Here is a 23,387-nt window from a genome sequence, read left to right on the forward strand (position 1 = left end):
GAAAGAAAGGAAAAATACATATGTATATGTATTTCTTTAATGAAGACAATCTTCATGTTCACAGCTTTCAAATCCTTTAAGAGTTCATGGTCCTTCTTTTAAAAAAATAATAAAAGGGGAAAAAGAAGGCACAGTCTCAGGGCAAAAAGACTAAGTGAAGAAATATAACCATAGAAGATAACTGATTTCTAATTATACTTCACAAGCTTAATAGGTTAGTCCAAATCAATTTATTTTGCCAAAGATACCAATGTATTCATTCACCCTCTCTCCCTTTCCTTAAATGCTTCTCCTGACTTCCTTGGCATTCGAAAATACATTTGGTGTTCTTTGAAAAATAAAGTAATCCATGAGTGTGCTAAAGTAGGGAAAAGGGCCACTAACATTTTCTAGAACTGAAGAAAGATGGGGAAAATTATAGTCAAATCCGAGAGCAAATTAGAAATTTACTATAGTTTGAGAAAGGCATCATGATAGACACCAAAACAAAGGAAGGCCCAGCAAATAGTAATAGTGAGAGTATCAGGATTGTCAAACTGAATGAATGTCCCCTGTCAAGTTACTTGGACAGGCATTCTCAGTTATTATTCTTCTGCTGAAAGGGTTAATAAATCACATGTGTCACAGAAACTTTAGTTCAGTGTATCACAGACTAAGATTCAAGTTCTATTAACTGGCTAAACATTTAAATTATGGAGGCCAAATCGCTGCAAAAGGGAGGACTCGAGATCCACAAGAAATCTGCCACGGCTTTGCCAAGTTTGTGTAAACCACCTACTCAAGTGCTTTCTTCAAACCCAAAATGGGAGGCACAGAAGCAGCTCCGATGTCTTTCAAACACACCTCTTTCTTCATCTGCCTCTATCCTCATTTAGGACCAGCACCTAGAAGTATGCACCATTATCTTACTCAAGATGAAATCCTATTTAGAGTATTAGGAGGAGGTCTTCAGCAAATATTATTATCTAGGGTTCGATGAGCAGAGTACTAGTAATATGCACTTAAATTTCCTCCACATCTTTTTATGGCTTGAGAACTCATTTCTTTTAGTGCTGAATAATATTCCATTGTCTTCTGTATGCTTCACAGTTTATTTGCCCATGCACCTAGGGTATTTTGGTTGCTGCTACGAATAAAGCTACTATAAACATCTATGTGCAGGTTTTTTTGTGGACATAAGTTTTCAGATCCTTTGGGTAAATAACAAGGAGCAGGATTGCTGAATAGTGTAGCAAGCGTATGCATAGTTTTGTAAGAAACTGCCAAGCTGTCTTCCAGAGTAGCTGGGCCATTTTGCATTCCTACCAGCAATGAATGAGAGTTCTTCTTGCTCCACATCCTTGGCAGCATTTGGTGTTGTCAGAAGTCTGGCTTTTGGCCATTCTAGGTGTGTAATAGTATCTCATTGTCCTATAAGGTCACTTTTGATATTAAATGAGATCACATCTTTGAATTGTCCAGTTCCAGGCCAAGAACATTGGATGTGCTCGTAATTACTCTCCCCCTTGCGTTCTCTACTTCTTTCTCACCCTCCACAGTCACTGGATGCCAGGATGCAGTGTAAGGATGACAGAAGAAGAGAAAAAGGAGAAAAAAATAAAAGGAATGAAAAGAAAGAGTCAAGCCTGAGGGGACTAGGATGGGGAATTCGTACCACCCACCACTGCCTGGGATAAGGGGCACCAGCTCTGTGGTCTATGGAGACTTTCATAAAATGAGGGTGTGTGGGACTCTATTATTTGTTTTTCAGAGAAAGAAGAAAAGGAAGGGGGAAGAGTGTGGAGAATAGTAGGATTGGATGGAGAGGACAGGGAAAGGAGGAAAAGAAAAGGAACATAGGGTGGGATGTCCTCCATGTACCTTCACTCGAAAATGAGCGAAACTTAAAAATCAGTTGGTGTTCCTCTTTCTTTTTTGTCCCTGGGTCTACATTATCCTTCCTTTCAGTTTAGCCCTGTATTAGACCACATTCATACACATACATGAATTGAGTGAAGGTGGATTGTGTGTACTGGGATGGCAAGGGAAAAGGGGTGCATACATTTATGTCAAATTCCAAAGGATATATATATAAAACATAATGTAGTTCAGATCTCTGCCATGAATGACAATGTTATGCTCTGTAAAATAATGCTTAAGGCACTATGAGAAGTGTATGAATAGTGGAAAATGCAAACTTCTAAGTCTGAATGATAACTTCTCCCCTTTCAGGCTTTGCAGCCAATGTAGACTTCATGACTACAGAGTTGCAAGTGTTGTGGAATAATTTCGACATCCAAATTGTTGAATAAAAATTGCTAGGGTTTGGATGTACATTGTGTTCAAAGATTTTTTTTAATTAAATTTTGTGATATTGCACAACTTTGAATTAGTCATTTTGTAGTTAGAACTAATCTGTTCTTATTAACACATCAAATTTTAAGAAATAAGTAGATTTTAAACCCACTTTCTCAATTATTAATAAATTGTTTATGAGAAAGGCACGAGAGGAAACATCACAGACTTTTACAGGAATATTTATAAATTGCAAAGTGACTTGATGTGTAACATATCTAGTTTTAAATTATATCAACAAGATTATTTCCCTGTTTTCTTTTTCAAGCCAACCTAAAATTGAGTTAAATATCATTTAAAGACATTAGCCATTGAGATTTTTCAAAGCTTTTAAGAGGAAAAAGCAAAGCCTTCTAAAGTGACCATGACATGTTTAAGTAAATATTTTCCCCAAAGTTTCACTGTATAATTTAACTTCAGATGAGACGGGTAAACACAAAGATCTGCTGTAATATTTTAGGAAGTAATTTACCATTTCCTCTGATTTTGGAAGGCTCTTTAAAATATACAAAATCTGCTGCAGTTTCCCACAATATCACTTTTTCTAAAATCTTCACAGCTTGGATAACCAATAGTGCTGATAAATCAGTTAATCAATGGGCTTAGAAATCTCAGGAAAAAATGAGTTGCTCACTGCTTCTTTTCTCTGTGTACCCTTTGCTCCATTGTCCCCTAAATGACTTTACAACTGAGTTTACAGATCAAAAGGCTTTTTCTACAAATACTCACAAACTTCCGTTGGAATGTGCAGAGATTTTCAAAAAAGTCAACATTTACCTAGTATAAAGAGCTTAAGTCTGAACTAGTAGAATGATCAGCAGGCATACATATCCAACCCTGAAAAACAGCTCAACTAGCTGTTCTATGCAGGTATTCATCTTTCTCCCCCTAAGAGCTCTGCTAGTAGCTATTAAAACCAAAGTGGGAACTTAATAAAAATAAAAATTGTGGTAGCAAAGTACACTTGCAAGGTTAATTTCATATATTGCAAAAATTGTGGAGGTTATAGTGGTTTCTATATAACCACAGTAATGATTTAGGAAAACCCCAAAGAAACAGCTGCATTTTGATGTATAACCTGCTTTGCCTGCATAGGAAACTCCAGAATTTCAGGGTGTATAATTCTTAAGATGCCAGAATTTGAACATAACATTGGTAAAAATTGTATGCACCTCTTGTTGAGAAATAGCAGGCAATAAAACCCTGTAAAAGTTACGCTTGTGTGTTAGGGAACCATAAATTTGTTCCGAAGATCACCTTAATTTTGTATACTAGAGAGTGACAAAAGATGAAGAAGTAAAGTCAGTTCTGTCAGCCTACTAAGAAAATGCTGTGCTCATACCACTGGATTCTTTGATTACCTGTGAATATCTCCATTTCTGGCATATCATAGCAGCTGGCTGAGGCAAACCTGGCAAAATGTTTTCCAGCTGTTGGAAGATTAACTCTTGCACATCCTCATTGCTGTATTCCAAGTGTGTAACACCAAATGGGACAGTAGTGTGAATCACGAGGGAAGGCCCGATTTCCGATGACTCTGTAGTGTAAGAGGAACGTGAAGATACATCTTAAATTGGGGAAATTAGAAGCATCTTCCATCATTTCAATCCAGATTTAAGAACTGATCACAATTATTAGGCAACAGATGGAGTAAAAATAGATTCTAATCTTAGAAGCATAAATTAGGTTATTGCTGAAACTCAAAATCAGCTTCTCTGAAGAGGAAGACAGATTCAAGATGTGTTTTAGGGGATAAATTGTCAGGTCTTTTCAAAGAATGGAAGAAAGAGTAAAAAGAACACTATATGTACTGCTTTGGCTATAATTAAATGTATTGGTATGTTTATCTCTCATTCACTAAGTTGTGAAACAGTCCATATTATTCTTAAATTCTGAGAAAAAGTAGATGTTCAGTAAATATTCATCCATTCATCTTATGTCTAATGGGTTGAAAATATTTTGCTGACATTAGACAACTACCAGAACAAAACATCTTTTTAGCACTTTCAAAAAGAAATCAAGCTTCTCTCTAAAAACAGGCTTGAACTCATAACATTCTTCTTTATCTTTTAATCAGCATTAAAAATAAAAGTCTCCCTCATTCATAACATGAAGCTACTTTCCATTTTTGTTTGCTATTGAATTTTTTTTGTTTTTGCTATATTTCCATAATTACAAATGAGTATGTGCTTTGTATCTTTCACTCTTTAGCAGAATATCAGGCAATAGAATAAAGTTTGAAATTGAAGTTGACTTAAGCAACTGAGGTGATGGAAAATAAAATCTTGGAGGGAATGTTAACGAGAGTTTGTAATTGTTTGTTTAAATCATCAGAAGAGAAAGTTGAAGGGGAAACAGTAACAGATCTGAAATGCATGAAATATAATATGAAACTTGGTGCTACCCCCTGCTAAAAGAAGAGTATTACAATGGGTAAGACACTGACAGGAGTTGGCAAGCCTGCTTCTGAAAATTCTTTAATTTGGGACTGCAAAAGGTAATATTATGACTTATTTGAGCTAGGCTGGTACAATTGTACACAGGAAAAAAAGAGTTGAATGACATAAACCAATTACTTGTTATGTGCCCACTTAACTTCTTTATGTTTCAGTTTTTGTTTGCTTTTTATAAAATGAGAATAAATTAGTACCTACCACACAGGTCTATGGTGTGTATTAAATAACACAGTGCACATGAAATGGTCAGCACAATTTCTGGCACAGAGTAAGTGCTTAAAAAGTGTAAGCTACAGGAATGGAAGCAATGAGCCAGATACGGGGGAAAAGTTCTCCAGGTGCTGCCCAAATTATAGATGTGAGTTGTTTTTTGTAAAAATACCATATCTCTCCATTTCACTTGTCATAGAGAACTGTAGCAAATGAATTTGCCCACAAAACACAAGGGAACAGAGTCCCAATATGCTTAAGCCTTTTAAAGTGCGGTGAACGCTTCCAAACAATTTTCCATGTATGAGGTAAGGGAATCTGAATTCAGAATCTGCAGAGTAAATGCAATGGTAAGCCAGATTGTCCACTGTTGCCACCTCACAGCAGCACGAACAACTTGGAAGGGAAACAGAGTGGCCATCTCTTTGAACTTTCAATGTTTAACCTGTCAATGAAGACTTCAAGGTATCACACAAAGGGTAGGACCTGGGGGTGCAAAATCTCAGGTTCTTTGACCAAATACCATCACAGTGAGAAACCTATTGCATATTGCCTCAGGGAGTGTTATTTATGTTATGAGTTAATAAATTAAAGAAGGCTTATTCACAATGAGGGAGTGCCCATGCCATCCCTCCTCCATGTGGCACCAAATCTTCCCAGAGACAGAGAAAGCAACTGGTTCAGCATTCTGTAGCAGGAGAGCTGGAGCTCTGATTTGACTTATCTATGGCAGGCAGGAAAATGAATGCTGCTGTGTACTGAGAATCGGGAGGGTGCACTGACCTGGCCATTTGTTCTAGGAGAAACTCGTAAAGTCACTAAGACCAGTGATGGTGTGATGCCAGGTTTCTCCTGTTTACATTAGCTGTTCACTCCAAGGAGAGCAATAAAAAATGAAATTTAAGACTCAAAGTGAAATAGTTCTTGCATAACAATGAGAGAACAACCTGGCTACTTGTTTTTATTGGAATTGGACAAGTTTTTTTGAGAATTTAGTTAAAAATTTGTATAGCTACAGTCTAAAACAATGAGTTTTAGGGGAAACACTACCAACCCCGAAATTAAATGGTATGGTTAGAAGCTAAAATCCAGCAATACAGAGAGCCAACCAGAGTTTAAACGTGACCAACGTTTGGAAATAGAGCATTATAAAAAGCCACAAATATGTTAATAGGATTCAGAGCATAAATTTAGTATAATCATTATTGGTCACTGAAAAGCTAATGATACTATCTTTCTTTTTCTTTCTTGATTCAGTTTAACAATAATAGCACTTTGCTTTTGGCATTTTAAATGTGAAGTTCTTAACAGGTTGACAATTATTCCTGTACTTTGGGAGATAAAGGCTGAAGAATCAGAAGATTAAGTATTTGAATCCCTGAATCCTTAATAGCCCTGTGGTCTTGAACAACTTTATCTTTCAGGCTTTACTTTCTTCCATCAATTAAAAGGGGGTAATACTACTTACCTTATAAGGATGTCATGCGGATCAAATGGGTTAAGCCACATAAAAGCCTTTCTTCAAATATAAAGTGCTATACAAACGCAAGGTATTCCTAGGTAATATTCTTATTTTGACCTCTACATTGTGGAAAGATCAGCTTTAGAAAGGGATAACAGAGCTGACTTCTCTGAAAGCATTGATTATTATATCAGCGCCCCAGGAACAGTGGCAGACTATTCCTACACACAGGAAGAGCAGACTTTTCTTATTGTGGCAAAATATACATAGCATAAAACTTGCTGTTTTAACTTATTTTAAGTCTATAGTTCAGTGACAGTAAGCATTCTCATTGTTCCACAACAGTCACTGCTATTCGTCTCCAGAACTTTTTCACCCTCCCAAACTGAAGTTTCATACCCATTAAATAATAACGCCCTATTTTCCCCTTCCCCCAGTGCCTGGCAACCACCATTCTAGTTCCATCTCTGAACTTGACTACTCAAGGTATTTCATGTAAGTGGAATCACACAATATTTGTCCTTTTGTGACTGGCTTATTTCACTCAGCATAATGTCCTAAAGTCCATCCATGTTTTAGCGTACGTCAGAATTTTCTTCCTTTTCAAGGCTGAATAATATTCCGCTGTATGTATATGTCATAATTTGTTTAGCCATTGGCCCTTCGATAGATACATGGTTGCTTCCACCTTTTGGCTATGGTGAATAATTCTGCTATGAACATGGGTGTACAATGTCAGCTCAAGTCCCAGCTTTCACTTCTTTTGGGTATATACTCAAAAGCAGAATCGCTGGATCATTTGGTAACTCTATCTTTAATTTTTTGAGGAATTGCCATATTATTTTCCACAGTAGCTGCACCATTTTACATTCCTACCAGCAATGCACAATAGTTCCAATTCTTCTACATCCTCACCAGCACTTACTTTCTAGGTTTTTTTTGTTTGTTTTTAGTTTTGATAATCGCCATCCTAATGAACATGAAGTGGGCACAGCAGTTTTGAGTCTACAATTTTGGGTGAGGGTCAGGACACTGAAAGTTGATAATAACAGCAGCAGCCCCAGCAGCAGCAGCAGCACTATCATCTACTGTTAATAGAGCACTAAGACACAGAAGGCTCTCACATTAAACACTTACAATCAAATGCTATAGAAAATCACCTGTTCTTCAAACAGAAACTAAACTTTGTTTTGAAATAAGCACTCTAGCTGCCTCAGATCCATGGTCATATCTGTTGTGATAATAAACATCAACAGGTTAAAGTTTATTAATTAAAGACAAAGATTGTCATATTGGGCTAAAAAATAATATCCAACTACATACTGCTAATAATAAAAGACTTTTTTTTTTTTGGAAAAAAAGTGCTCTGTAATACATACATATACAGTAAAAATGAAAAATTTTTTGAGGTCAAAATGGTTTTAAATGGAACATTAAGAGCTATGTCTGATCTGTTCCAAAAAAGAGATTCAATTAGAAAAACATGTACCATATACAAGTATTTAAGTTTATTAAGGTAAAAAAAAAGTGAATACCTAGAATAAATTGTCAACTTAGTGGATAAATGACATCCAAATTAGCTCTTTTATTCTCATCAGAAGTGTATATAATACCAAGGTCACAGGTTCAAATCCTTATACCAGCCAGCTGTCTAAAAATAAAATAAATAAATGTTCTAGAAGTGCATATCATAGCTGGTAAAAGACATTTTTAAAACAAATTCTAACATAATTATGTTGAGTGAGAGAATGTGATCTGTATGCTACTTTAAGATTTGCCGAATGGCCTCAAATATAGTCAGTTTTCATAAGTGTTACATGTGTGCTTGAAAATAATTTTCTAGATATTGGATTAACATTTTACATAAGTCTTTTAGAACAATCTCATTAATCGTATGGTTCTCACCAACTAAATTCTTATGATTTTTCGGTCTGCTTTTTCTATTACTGAGAGAAGTATCCCTCCTGATGATGGTAAATTTGTCAATTTCTCCTCTCAGTTTTGAAAATTTTTGCTTTCTACTGGAGTTAGTATTAGTTTCCTGACTCTTGAACCTTTAGCAATACATTGTGAACCTCTTTACATCTAGAAGTGCTTTTTATGCTGAAGTTTATTTTTTGCTTTTCATTTGTCCCACTTCTTCAACATTTGTTTTTCTTTTTCGAATTGAAAAAAAAGTTTGCCTTCTTTTTGATTAAACCATTTTTACCCCTTATTTCATTTTCCCCCTCTACTGGTTTGGAAATTATACAGTTTATTTATATTTTTTAGGGAATATACATACATTTAAGCATCCATGTTAAATTTAAAGTAAAAAGTTAATCACTATCTTTATCCTTCTCCTGAATAATGCTAGAACTTCAGAATACTTTAACTCTGACTTTATATGATTTTATTGTCCAGAATTATTTTACTTCTTTGGTTTTGTCTTTACACAATGTTTGTTTATATTTATTGTCACAGCTTCTTTCTTAGATCTCAGATCCTCCCTCTCAGTCATTTTTCTCTTCCCAAAGAATCTTTTTTTGAAATCTCTTAAATGAGGTTTCTATTGAAGGTACATTCTCTTAGTTTTCGTTTTCTTAAAAATGTCTTCATTTCACTCTTATTTGTGAAATATATCTTTTCTTGGTATATAATAGTAAATTGAAAATATTTTCTCTTGGGACTTTAAATATGTAATTCCAATGCAGGTTAGCTTCTATTGAGGCTTCTTAGAAGTCAACTCTTAATTTGATTTCAGGTCCACTGCAGGTAATTTATCTTTTATGTCTGGCTGCTTTTATAGTTTTCTCTTTGTTTTTGGTGTTCTACAGTTTTACTGAGCTATCTTGAGGTTTGAATTTCTTTTTGTTTACCTTTTTTTTTTTTTTTACTTCATTGGATTTTCTGAATCTGAGGACTCAATTTTATCATTAATTTTGGAAATTGTTCACTATTAGTTCTCCCAATGTTTCCTTCACCCCATTCTATTATCTTTTCTTGGAACTTAGAGATATGTTAAATATTCTCATTGTATCTTCATATGTTTTATAAATCTAGTTAAAGTTGCTATGGACCACTGTTTTTAATATTTTCCATCTCTAGCTCTCTATGCTGAATTCTGTGTAATTTCTTCTGATTTATCTTTCTGTTCACCATTCTCCTGCATCTGTGTTTACTCTAATGTTTAATTTGTCCTTTAAATTTCAAATATAAATTATTTTATTTTTCATTTGTAAAAGTTCTATCTGGCTCTTTTTCAAATATGCATGATCAATTTTGATAGTCTCTTTCTCCCTAGTCATGTTGTCAGTACTGTCTTTTATTTTTTACAAAGATATTCAATATAATTATTTTATATCAAGTGGTATTGCAAAATCTGCAGTCTCTATAAGGTTGATTTTGTTTTCGTTGTTGTTGCTTTGGATGACTATACCTTGTGATGGTGTGTTTTCTTGTGTGTTTTGTGAGATATATACACATCTCTTTCTTTTTTTTCCCTATTGTGAGCTCATGTTCCTAGAAACTTTACCTGAGAAATTCTTTGAGGCCTGAGTTTGAAGAGTGTTCCTTTGGAGATCTGCTTTTGTTTCTGCCATATGTCTTGGGGCAATATTGTCCATAAATCACCTTAACTAGATTTATACAGCATGCTGGCAGAGTGAAATCTGGTATCAAATCTACCTAAGGGTTAATTTGTGGTTTGGCATCTCAGGGAAGACATTTTATTTCTTTTTTTTTTAATACTCCACTTAGAGACAGGCAAGCATCCTCATTGTCTTCCTCTGTCAGACAGGATATATCAGACACAGAGAAGTTCTCTAAACCATCAAAGTGTATGATGGAGTTTGGATGTGTTGTCCCCTCCAAAACTCATGTGGAAATTTGATCTCCAATGTGGTGGTGTTAGAAACTGATTGAGTCATGGCGGTGGATCCTTCAAATGGATTAATGCTCTCCCTGGGGGAGGAGGGGGATTAATGAGTAAGTTCTCACTCTATTAGTTCCCGTGAGAGCTTGTTGTTTATAGGACCCTGGCACCTCCTCTCTCTCTCTCTCTCTTGCTTCCTCTTGCCATGTGATCTGCTTGTACCTGCCCGCTGCCTGCCACTTTCCGCCATGAGTAGAAACAGCCTGAGGCCCGTGCCAGATGCAGCTGTCCCAGAATCGTAAGCCAAATAAACTTCTCTTTATAAATCACCTAGTCTCAGGTATTTCTGTTATAGCAAGACAAAATGGACTAAAACAGTGTACAATCCCTGCTAATAAACTTTTAAATCTTAAAAGAAAGAAGGTGATTTTTCTTGAAACAATTATCGAAATTTACTCAACCAAAAAGAAAATCAGTATAAACCAAAAATCATACAAGAAATTGAAAACATAGTTAATATATAAATTAAAAAAAAAAAAAGACTTAAGGTCCTGGTTGCTGTTGTTGTGATTTCTTTCAAACTGTCAAGCTAGTATAATGTCAATTATACTACACACACATCACATTTACAGATATACGTACATATACCAAAATACAAACCACTCTTCTATATGATTATAAAGACAAAATTCGTGAATAAAATGTTCAAAAACCATATTAATTTTAAAAATTCATCAATAACCATATATATTTTTAAAAACTTAATCTACTATATCACATTAATAGGTACAATTAAGTAAACATGATAATCTTGATATATATATATATATAAATGACATCCATTAGCATTTAATATCAATTCATGGAAAAAAAAGAGAAAAGATGAAAAAAGGTGACTTCCCCAAAATGAGATAGAACATTTTTAGTAAGCTAGTAATTTATATCGTACTTTACAGTGAAATAATATAGGTTTTTTTCACAATAAAATAAAAAACAAACTAGGATTCTTTGTAGCACGAATAGTATTTAACATTGCTCTGGTAGGTGCAATAAGATGAAAAATGATTTATAACTATTAGGAAGAAGGAAAAATAACAGTGAAAATAATAGTGAATCACATAAAAATCTGTCAGATTTAAAAATTTTGATATTTAATTGATTTCCCTCTATTAGTGATAACTAATAAGAAAAAGAATTCTTAAGTAATTCAACAAGATTCTTTGAAATTTGAAAAAATGATTCTAAAACAATGAGAATATTTAAAATTTTTTGTAAAAAAAAATGAGTGGAGACTTGCTTTGCCATATATTTAAATACATTATAAAGCTATAGCAATTAAAAATAGCCTGATATTGTTTGATAATAATAGCCAATGACTCAGAACAGATATCTCTGAAAAAAATTCTAAACCATGTTAAGTGTTTAGTGTAGGATAACAGAAATTTAAAAAAACAATGGGGGAAAGTGAATTTTTACTGTTGCTTAGAAAATTGGACATATGGGAAAATTAACTTAGATATTCTCCTTCTACTTCTGAGCCAATTCTCTCCACTTTCTACTTCTCTACCCCATGAGGAATGTATTCTTCGGTCACAGAATCTCTGCCCCCACATTTGCTCTCATAACTACACTAAAAGCTCAGATTCACTGGGACACCCTTATTCACAAGCAAATACATCAGAGACCTTTTACATCTGATAAATTTAATTTTTGGCAACATCTGTCAAAGGACAGAGGTTGGTTTCATCAAAGACCAGTTCTAAATTCCACCTCTGACACGGAAGTAGAGGACTAATGAAATTTAAGGAGTGGCAGACATTATAGTTGCAGACCAAAAGCAAAAAGAAATGGGTAGAGATGTATCTTCAAATACTGATTCAATCAAATGAGCATGTTGGTGTCTAGTGCAGGATTTGGTGCCATGAGACACATGATTGAGGCCTTTCAGGAATTTACATCTAATGGGGAAATGAAATACATGCAAAATAATTAGAGAACCATTATCCACCAAATAGTATATACTATTGACAGTGTATACAAATGAAGTTCAGAAAACAGATTTGCATGAAGAGGGGAACTGGACAAGGAGCAGAGGGCCACACAGTTTGAGGGGGTGGTGATCAGCTCTCCTTCCTCCTGGCCCACTACCCATTCCATGTGGAACTGGCTCAACTATCCTTGCCCTCTAGGGAGGAGAGCTCTTGCTATAATTTTGGTCTTTTATATGGCTCAGGGGCCCAGCAGGAACTGTACTAGAGACAAAGCAAATCATATCAGCAAGTCCAACAAAAAAAATCTAATTCTGCCTTGATGGTGAGCGAACAGGACAGGAAAGGGAAGGGAGAAGGGAGCAGAGGAGCAGGGAGATGGAGAGAGAGAGATACATGGCTCCTGATGTCTCTCTCTCCCCTTCCTAGCCTTTCTAGCAGAGACAAGCGAAGCAAGCATACAGCACTCTGCCATTTGGCTTTCCGCCTCCTTGGCAGCATGTATGCCATTCTGGCCGTGTGTCAGGGTGACTACTGCCCCAAGTCAGGAAGTAGGCCTCAGTATTCAGAGGAACCACCTGCAGCTTTTATTTGCTTCTAAAAAAATCTCAAACCTAGTTCTCATATATGGAATACAGAAGCCCAAATTCAGCTACAAGTGTCCTGTTCACCACATGTTCTGGTCAACTTCATTACCTACAACTTTATCTACTACAGGGACTTTTGTAGTATTTATATTCATTCAATACAATTTTATGGTTTTAACTGAAGAGTAAAGTTCTGGAAGTGTATGCTTCTTAAATGACAGCATGGGCTAGGCACAGAGAAAAGGTGATTTCACTCATTTCATTTTTATATTATCATCTTTGAGGAGAAATAATTGTTTATTTTCTTCCATATTACTTCCCTGGAGGTAGGGGACTGTATTAATTGATAATAGCAGTTGCTTTAAATACCCGGTTAAAACTGTTGAAGAGGTTTGAATGAATAGCCTTATTTGAGAAACTTAAAGATGGCAGTATCAAAAGAAGTGATGGAAGAAGGTAATTGGCCTGAAAAAGATTCAGGAAGATAAACAGGGAAATTGTGTTGTTGTCAGCAATGAGACACCAAAATTACCTGCTAAGCCCCTACTTCCCCTCTTAAAAGTAAAATATCTATTAAAAAAGGGGACCTGTTAGGAGTGAAAGGCACTCTTTTAAATGACAGGAAATTTAATTCAAATTTAAAAGTGTCTTTTCTTCCCCTTTGTATTGAAGGTTGTACATAACTCTTCCTGGGAAACTAATGTAACATCTAAGATTTACAGAAAATTCTGGGGTGCCTTGCTCCTCTCTAAGAAACAAGATACACTTCATTGAGCATGAACAATTCAGGTCCCTTTCTCCATTCTCATTGCACAGTTTTTGAGGGACATTAGTTAAGCTTTGAAGTGTGAGTCAGAATTCTGTCTCCCTACTTCCTGGCTGTATGACTTAAGGCCAGACATAATGGTTCTGTGGTTCCTTAGGTCAATGTCTTCCATAGAACATTCCGTAACATATTAATAGTGGTTAGGCCAAACAACAACAACAACAAAATTCTTTGAATAAATATATTTTTGAAATGCCTGTTATAAACAAAATTAAATAGGATGTCTCAGAATCCCTAATATGATTACGTACAGTATGATTCTTTAAAGGAAAGACAGCATGAAATTATTTTTGTTGATTTTAAAGTACTTTTATCTAACTTACAAAACAGTAAAAAATAAGTTATTCAAACATGGCGAAAGGGTATAAAGTGAAAAATAAAAGTATTGCTTTCTGTCTCAGCCCTGCTCTCCAGGGGCAACTACTGTTAATGGTATCCTTTGAGAAATTTTGAACACGAGGCTGCATATTTACTCCTCTCTCTACAATGGAAATACAATCTTACTACACCTATTATTCTTTAACTTGCTTTTGTTCATTTAACATACCTTAGATAGCTATCAGTTCATGAGAACCTACCAAATTTAATAGTATGGAATCACCATGGTTTATTAGTCAGTCTCCCAGAGCTGAATATTTTATTTTTTTCCCAATTTGCTGCTGTTACAAATAATGCTGCAGTGAACACATTTATTCTATCAAAGTCTGAGTGTTTATATCTCCCCAAAATTCATATGTTGAAATGGAATTCCCAATGTATTGTGTTAAGAGGTAGGGCGCTTGGGTGCTGACTAGGTCATGAGGGCTGAGACCCTGTAAATGAGATTAGTGCCCTTTTAAAGAGACCTAACGAAGCCCATTTCCCCCTTCTACTACGTGGAGATGCAGCAAGAAGGTGCCATCTTTGAAGCAGAAAATTGCCCTCATCAGACATGGAATCTGCTGGCACCTTAATCTTGGACTTCCCAGACTCAAGAACTAGGAACAATAAATTTCTTTTCCTTTCCTTTTTTTTTTCCGGTTTACATTCTTTTATCGATACATAATAATTGTTCATATTTATGGGGTACAGTGTGACATTTCAATAAGTGTATTTAGAGAACTTTCAAAATGTTCTCTGCTTGCTAATTTGAAATATACAATATATTATTGTTAACCACAGTCACCTTATTGTGTATTGGAAGACTGGAGTTAATTCCTCCTATCTACCTCTAACTTTGTACCCATTGACCAACCTCTCCCCACCCTCCCTACTCCTGTACCACTCCCAGCTTTTGGCAACCACAATTCTATGAGATTAAGTTTTTTGGTGTTTTTTTAATTGAAATGTAGTTGATTGTACATATCTGTGAGGTACAGAGTTGAATATCAATACCTGTGTGTAATATGTGATGCTCAAATCAGGATAATTAGTACATTCAACATTATACAATGTTATCGTTTTTCCTGGCCCTTTACCAATTCCTCCCTTCCCCCTCTTCCCCTCCCCCTTCCCCACCTCTGGTAACCTCAGTTCTGTTCTCTCCTTTTGAAATTCAGCGTATCATTGTGATTGTTGTATCTTTCTTTCTTTTTAAAATTTATATGCTTATTTTTCTGGTTCCCACTTATGAGTGAGGACATGCAGTATTTCTCTTTCTGTGTCTAACTTATTTCACTTAACGTAATTCTCTCTAAATTCATCCATGTTGCTGCAAATGACAGAATTTCATTCTTTTTCATGGCAGAGTTGTATTCCATTGTTTTCCTTATCCAGTCATCCAACAATAGACATTTAGGTTGGTTCCAACTCTTGGCTATTGCAAATAGAGCTGCGATAAACAAGGGAGTGTAAGTATCCCTCTGACATGATGATTTCTATTCCTTTGGGTATATACCCAGCAGTGGAATTGATTGTATGGCAGTTCTATCCATACTCGTTTGAGGAACTGCCATACTGTTTTCCATAGTGGCTGTACCAATTACGGTCCTGCCAACAGTGTAAGATGGTACCCCTTTCTCTGCATCCTTGTCAGCATTTGTTATTCTCTCTTTTTGATAATAGCCAGTCTAACTGGGGTGAGATGGTATCTCAAGTGGATTTGATTTGCATTTTCCTGATGCTTAGTGATGTTGAGCATTTTTTTCATATGTCTGTTGGACATTTGTATATCTTCCTTGAAGAAATGCCTATTCAGATCCTTTGCCCATTTTTTAATTGGGTTATTTGTTTTTTACTGTTAAGATATTTGAGTTTCTGTACATTCTCAATATTAATCCTTTGTTAGATGAATAGCTTGTAAAGATTTTCTCCCACTCTGTATGGTATATTTTCGCTCTGTTGTTTCTTTTGCTGTGCAGAAGCTTTTTAGTTTGATATAGTCCCATTTGTTTATTTTTCCTTTTGCTGCATGTGCTTTAGCGGTCATATTCATAAAGTCTTTGCTCAGTCCTACTTCCAAAAGTGTTTCCCCATTGTTTTCTTTTAGGAGTTTTATAATTTCAAGGCTTATATTTAAGTCTTTAATCCATTTTAAGTTGATTTTGGTATATGGCAAGAGGAACATGTCTAGTTTCATTCTTCTACATATGGATGTCCAGTTTCCCCAGCACCATTTATTGAAGAGGCAGTCTTTTCCCCAGTGTATGTTCTTGTTACCTTTGTCAAAGATCAGCTGGCTGTAAGTATGTGGGTTGATTTCTGGGTTCTCTATAGCTTTGACTGTTCAGAGTCTTTTGTTGTTCCATATGAATGTTAGGATTTTTTTTTTTTCTATTTCTGTGAAGAATGTCATTGGTATTTTGATGGGGATTGCATTGAATTTGTAGATTGCTTTGGGTAGTATGGACATTTTCACAATGTTAATTCTTCCAATCTAAGAGCATGGAATGCCTTTCCATCATTTTGTGTCCTCTTTAATTTCTTTCAACAGTGATTTGTAGTTCTCATTGTAGAGATCTTTCACCTCCTTGGTTAAATTGATTCCTAGTATTTTATGTATCTATTTTTGGTAACTATTGTAAATGGGCTTGCTTTCTTGATTTGTTTTTCTGATAGTTTGTTGTTGGAGTATAAAAACATGACTGATTTTTGTGTGTCCTGCAACTTTACTGAAATTGGTTATCAACTCTAAGAGTTTATTTTACAGTCTTTAGGCTTTTCTATACATAGGATCATGTCATGTGTAAACATGGACAATTTGACTTTGTCTTTTCCAATCTGGATGCCCTTTATTTCTTTCTCATGTCTGATGGTTCTGGCTAGTACTTCCAATATTTGTTAAATAGGAGTGGCGAGAGTGGGTATCCTTGTCTTGTTCCCAGTGGGTTTGTTGTATGTACATGGCTTTTGTGGTGAGATACTTTCTTTGTATACCTAATTTGTTAAGAGTCTTTTTCACGAAGGGATGTTAGATTTTGTCAAATGCTTTTTCTGCATCTGTTGAGATAATCAGGTTTTTTGTCCTTGATTTTGTTGATGTGGTATATCACATCTAGTGATGTGCATATGTTGAACCATCCTTGTATCCCTGGGATAAAATCCAACTTGATTGTGGTGTATAATTTTTTTTTGAAGTGTTACTGCATTCTATTTGGTAATATTTTATTGAGGATTTTTGCATCTATGTCCATCAGAGATATTGGCTTATAGTTTTCTTTTTTTGTTGCATCTTTGTCTGGTTTTGGTAGAGTGATGCTGGCCTTGTAGAATATGTTTGGGAGAATGGCCTTTGTTTCAATTTTTTGGAATAGTTTGAAGAGAATTGGTATTAATTCTTCCTTATAGGTTTGGAAGAATTCAGGAGTAAAGCCATCTACTCCTAGGCTTTTATTTGTTGGGAGACCACTGATTATTGCTTCAGTCTCATTGCTTGTTATTAGTCTGTTCAGGTTTTCCATGTCTTGTTGGTTCAGTCTTGGTAGTTTGTATGTGTCCAGAAATTTATCCATTTCCTCTTTGGTTTTCAAATTTGTTGGCATGTAGTTGTTAATAACAGTCCCTAATGAAACTTTGTATTTCTGTGGTATCGGTTGTAATGTCACCTTTTTCATATATGATTTTTGTTATTTGGAATTTCTCTCCTTTTTTTTAGTGAGACTATCTAATGGTTCATCTATTTTGTTTATGTTCTCGAAAAGCCAACTTTTTGTTTCATTGATCTTTTGAATCTTTTTAGGGGGTCTCTATTTCATTTAGTCCTGCTCTGATCTTAATTATTTCTTTCCATCTACTAATTTTGGGGTTGAATTGTTCTTGTTTTTCTAGTTCTTTGAGGTGAACTATATTAGGTTGTTTATTTGAAAACTCTATTTTTTGATGTAAGTGTTTATTGCAATAAACTTCCCTCTTAGTGCTGCTTTTGCAGTATCCCACGGATTTTGGTATGATGTATCCTTATTTTCATTAGTTTTGGGAAATTTTCTGATTTCCTATTTAATTTCTTCTTAGACCCATGTGTTGTTCAGGAGCATGTTGTTTAATTTCCATGTATTTGTATGGTTTTCAGAGTTTTGCTTATTATTGATTTCTAGTTTTAATCCAAAGTAGTCTGAAAAGATACTTGAAATCATTTCAATTTTTAAAAATTTGTCGACATTTGATTTTTGACCTAACATGTGATCTATCCTGGAGAATGTTCCAGGTGCTGAAGAATATATATTTTGTGGTTGTTGGATGAAATGTTCTGTAGATATCTGCCAAGTCAAATTGGTCTAAAGTGTGGTTTAAATCCTTTGTTTCTGTGTTGATTTGTTGCCTAGATGATCTGTCCAAGGTTGAGGGGGGGTGTTCAGGTCCCCAACTATTATCGTATTTGGGTCTATCTCTTTCTTTAGGGCTAATAGTGTTTTCTTTGCATATCTGGGTGCTCCAATGTTGGGTGCATATATATTTATCACTTATGTCTTCTTGCTAGATAGATCTCTTTATCATTATTTAGTGGCCTTCGTTGGCTCTTTTTATAGTTTTTGGTTTAAAGTCTATTTTATATGATATAAGAATAGCTACTCCTGCTCATTTTTTTTTCCATTTGTGTGGTATATCTTTTTCCATCCCTTCACTCTTAGTCTGTGTCTGCCTTTACAGGTGAGGTGAGTCTCTTGTAAATAGCATATAGTTATGTCTAGCTTTTTAATTCAATCACCCAGTCTGGGTCTTTTGAGTGGGGAATTTAATGTATTTACATTTCAGGTTGTTACTGAAGGGTACTGTCTTACTTCTGGCATTTTATTGATTTTCATTTGGATGTTTTGAGTATCTTCTGTTTCTTTCTTTACATTTTATTATTTGTCTTCCATGTTGTTGGATTTTGGAGGTGGTAAGATACAGTTTCTTTCTCTTTCTCATTTGCATTTTTGTTCTACCAATGCAGTTTGTTCTTTCTTGTATAGTCATGGTAGCGATTATCATTTTTTGAATTCCAGATGCAGGATTCTCTTGAGGATTTCTTGTAGGGCTGGTCATATAGTATTGACCTCCCATAGTTTTTGTTTGTCTGGGAAATACCTATTTTTTCTTCATTTCTAAAGGGTAGCCTTGCTGGGTATAGTATTATTGGCTGGCAGTTTTTTCTTTTAGTATTTTGAATATATCATCCCATTCTCTTCTGGCCTGTAGAGTTTCTATTGAGAAGTCTTCTGTTACTCTGATGGGGACTCTGTTATAGGTGACTTGATGCTTTTCTCTTGCTGTTTTTAGGATTCTCTCTTTGTCTTTGAGCTTTGCCAGTTTAACTATAATGTGTCAGAGACATTTTTGGATTGACTCTGCTTGGGGATCTTTGAGGCTTCTGAATTTGAAGGCCCATTGTCTTTCTCTCTACCTGGGAAGTTTTCTAATATTATTTTGTTGAATTTGTTCTTGTGCCTTTCCCTTTCTCCTCCCCTTCAGGAACACTCATGATTTGGATGTTTGTATGCTTAAGGTTCTCTACTATCTCTCTTAGATTTTCTTCATTATAAAAAACTCTGTTTTTGTTTTTTTGTCTGCCTGAGTTATTTTGAAAAGATTGTCTTCAAGATCAGAAATTCTTTCTTCTGTTTGCTCTAGCCTGCTGCTTAAGTGCTTGGTTGTTTTTATTCTGTTGAATGACTCCTTCAGTTCCAAGAGTTCTGCTACATTGTTATTTAAAGTATTAATCTGATTGGAAATTTCCTCCCTCATAACTTGGATAGTTTTATTCAGTTCATTGTGTCATCTAACTGAATCTTCTTTTATCTCATTGGGTTTCCTTAAGATTATTACTTAGAATTCCTTTTTAGTCATTTCAAGGGGTTCCTGCTCTATGGGGCTTGGTTCTTGGGAGTTATATTCCTTTTGTGGACTCATATTTTCTTGCGTCTTTGTATTTCTAGTATGTTTACATTGATGTCTTGTCATGATAGAACAGTTTCTTCTTCTATTATTCTAGTGTAGGCTTTGAGGAGAGAGACTTCTGTAGATGTGCTTTATATTTACCATTTAGTAGAACATTTTAGTATTGGTAGTGGCAGTGGGGTTACCTCGTGGTGGCAGCAGAAGTGGAGGTGGTAGTTGCAGCCACCTCCCTTGTTTCTGTAGTGCCTGTGGCTGCAACAGCGGGCCACCTCAGGACTGCTGCTCTTTGGGGAACTTCTCTGCAATGGTAGATGGTTTGGGGACCAGACAATGGCTCCAATGACTGTGGCAGCAGTGGCAGTGAGTCCATTTTGATCTTCTTCTATGGGAGGAAAATACCCTGAGCACCTCTAGTCCCAGATTTCTGTTGTCTGTTGTTTCTAAATTACCCAGTCTAAGGTATTTTGATATAGTAGCCTGAATGGACTAAGACAATTCACATATCTTTCTTGAACTTATGTGAGACTATCTTTAGGGTAAATTCCTAAAAATAGAATTGCTGAGTCAAAGGGTAAGCACATTCACAATTATTTTAGCTATAGCTAAATGGCCTTCCAAAATTATACTCCCCCCAATAGTATATGAGAACTTGTTTCTCCATACTCCTATCAACAGTGGGTAATTTTTGCTAATCTGCTAGGTTAAGATATATAAGGTTTTTAGTTTTCAGTTAGTTACTTATGAATATGGTATTTTCACATACAAATTCAATTTGTGTACACTTTCTCGGAGATGCTCTGCTTTTTCTTGTTGCTTTAGAGGCAATAGTGTCAACCTCAGGATTACTGTGCAGATTAAATCCATCTAAAGTGAGAAGTTCAGGGTTTGGCACATAAGAAGTGCACATCAAGTGCTATTTGGAAAACCTACCTATTAAGTGTGACTTATTTCATTTCAAAGAATTAGATTTACTGTGGTCTTATTGCACCTCACTTTATTGATGGAAAATCTAAATCTCAGAGAATGATGTATATGGGAGGGAGGTGGTCCCCTGGACTCACAGTATTTATCATGCTGTATTTTAGTTGTCTATTTACTTGTCTTTCTTCCCTCTAGATTGAGAGGTACCTGAATTTATGAATTCTGTCTTACTTGTTTTACATTTTATTTATTTTTTCTTGAAATCATGATTTTATTGAGTTTAAGGCATTTCAGCCACGGGGAATTAGTATAATCTGAATCTACCCTAAGCTCAATCAAGTCTAAAGCTGAAGACATCCAATCTCTTAAAAAAAATCAGCAAGCAGTTTTTCCTCTGCTATGTAAAGTTTACTGGGTGCCTTTCCCTTATCCTAGAAGGAAGAAATTGCAATCTTGTTATTTATAAACTGAGCGTATTAGTTAATTAATTCAGAAATTAATTTATCTGAGAGATCACCTCAGCAAAATTTGCAACAACTTATATTAAGATAAACAATGTCTTCATAATCATCTTCAATTTTTTTCTGAAATTGGTTTTAAAGAATAAAAATATCAAAATATCTGTTTCTTTATAAATTTCTTTGCCACATTTAGCAATGAATCTGATTTACAAACTTGGAGCACAAGCTCTCATAATAAGAAATGCAGTAGAAGCCTGGTACACTGATCCTTTTGACCTGAGCTTTCTTTTCTTGTACATTTCAGATGTCCCACCTAAGTTGTTTCTAAATGTAGGCCCCAAATTTTATTATGCTGCTTACATAATGGTGGTTAAGACCTACCTTATTAGATATACTATTTCATCGAACAAGAACACTTACTAAAAATAGGTTGGAGGTGCAATATAATGGTTATACAGACTGAATTTGCTCAAAATAACTTTTTCTTGAGCTGAAAGTACAAGAGAGGCTGACCAGTGACCTCTTACTGCCAACCAAAACTTCACTGTGGATTGATTTTTAGTGATAAATAGAAAGTGACTTGAAAATGTCAGTTCTTTACAAAGCTAGGGTGCTTGCAATTCCATGTTTTGTTCCTTTACCATTAAGTTTTAGAAATGCTGTTTTACATTTCTAATACTTACCTCAGGGCCTAGCAATGGTAAGCAATCAATATTTGTTGAATACTTTGATGAACAGATGAATGAATGAAGTAGCAGTTCTGTTCTCAGCACCTAAAGAGTATGGATAGATAAAGCAAGCTTTCCTCCATCTATTTAATAAACAGGACAGGTCAGAAGTACTGGACAAAGCAATGGCACATTTACAATCTGACAGCACTGAATGCTCTCAGCTGAACAATTACAGCTCTGGTTCCATATATGATCCTAAGAAACTCTTCTGTCACTAAGTTGGAAACACCAGATTTTTAAAAATTAACACACCTATGACTTTCTTCTCTTCTTTTGGTCATTGACTTGTTTCTTCTAGGCCTGTGGATACTAACAGATCTGTGGATGTATGCATTTGCCATTTTAAATAAAGGCTAGGAAGGGAAGTTTTTAAACTAATACACATGTATATTTGTAATCCTTGTTATCCCAGGCTACATATGTTTGGATTTCTTATGTTTAACACACACAGGCATACTCTAAACAACTCTGTATAAGATAACCATTCTGATAGGCATTTAGTTAAATATAAACAAGTGTGAAAAACCCCACACGATGAATTGAAAATAAAATGAGAACTCCTCTAAAGTTCATACTTCCAATTTCTAAACATGTGTCCCCATAGCTCCAGCATAAATAAATGTATACAAATTTAGGCAATAATCTGCCAGTAAACAATGGAAAATTATTCACAGAAGAGTGTGTTCTGCCTTCTCTAGCCAACTGAGAAAGTAAATGAAAACATTCACCAGTAATCCAAACTACCTGACTAATAAACAAAATGTTGCCTTTTTCTGGGCGAGCCCGTGGCGCACTCGGGAGAGTGCGGCGCTGAGCGCGGTGACGCTCCCGCCGAGGGTTCGGATCCTGTATAGGAATGGCCAGTGCACTCACTGGCTGAGTGCCGGTCATGAAAAAGACCAAAAAAAAAAAAAAAAAAATGTTGCCTTTTTCTGCAATACCTGTGGATGCTGGACAGAGGCTATGGGAAGGGACAGGAGGGTGGGAACAGGGGCTGGGCTGGGCCACTGAGAATAATTTCCTACCAATTAGAGGGGCATCCCTGAGCCCTGAGAGTAGAGTAGATGTAAGATCAAGGCCCTGAGCCAAACCTTCAAAACAGATAAGACTTCATAATAGACAAGGTGATCAGTGGAAATGACAGGCAGGGCTGGGCCTGGAGGATGGGGCAGGGAGTATTCCTAGTTTTAGGAAGAAAAAACACACATTGCCCACAAATTCATTCTAATATTTCTTTTCCTACTGAATTGGCTTAAGTGCTCTT

At 35.5% G+C, this 23,387-nt stretch overlaps 1 protein-coding gene across 2 annotated transcripts in view; it reads right to left on the reverse strand.

Moving 5' to 3' along the window:
• Positions 1–23,387, reverse strand: part of RNLS (renalase, FAD dependent amine oxidase) — a 292,909-nt gene that overhangs the window by 25,207 nt on the left and 244,315 nt on the right. For both annotated transcript variants that reach the window (XR_010024073.1, XM_063102909.1), the window contains exon 6: positions 3,696–3,871. Coding sequence is in view for 1 of the 2 variants with exons in the window: in XM_063102909.1 (XP_062958979.1) it covers positions 3,696–3,871 (176 nt within the window). In the remaining variant the exon portion in view is untranslated. The remainder of the gene's footprint in view (positions 1–3,695; positions 3,872–23,387) is intronic.

This window comes from Cynocephalus volans, chromosome 7, assembly GCF_027409185.1.
Source record: "Cynocephalus volans isolate mCynVol1 chromosome 7, mCynVol1.pri, whole genome shotgun sequence".
NCBI classification, from domain to species: Eukaryota; Metazoa; Chordata; class Mammalia; order Dermoptera; family Cynocephalidae; genus Cynocephalus; species Cynocephalus volans.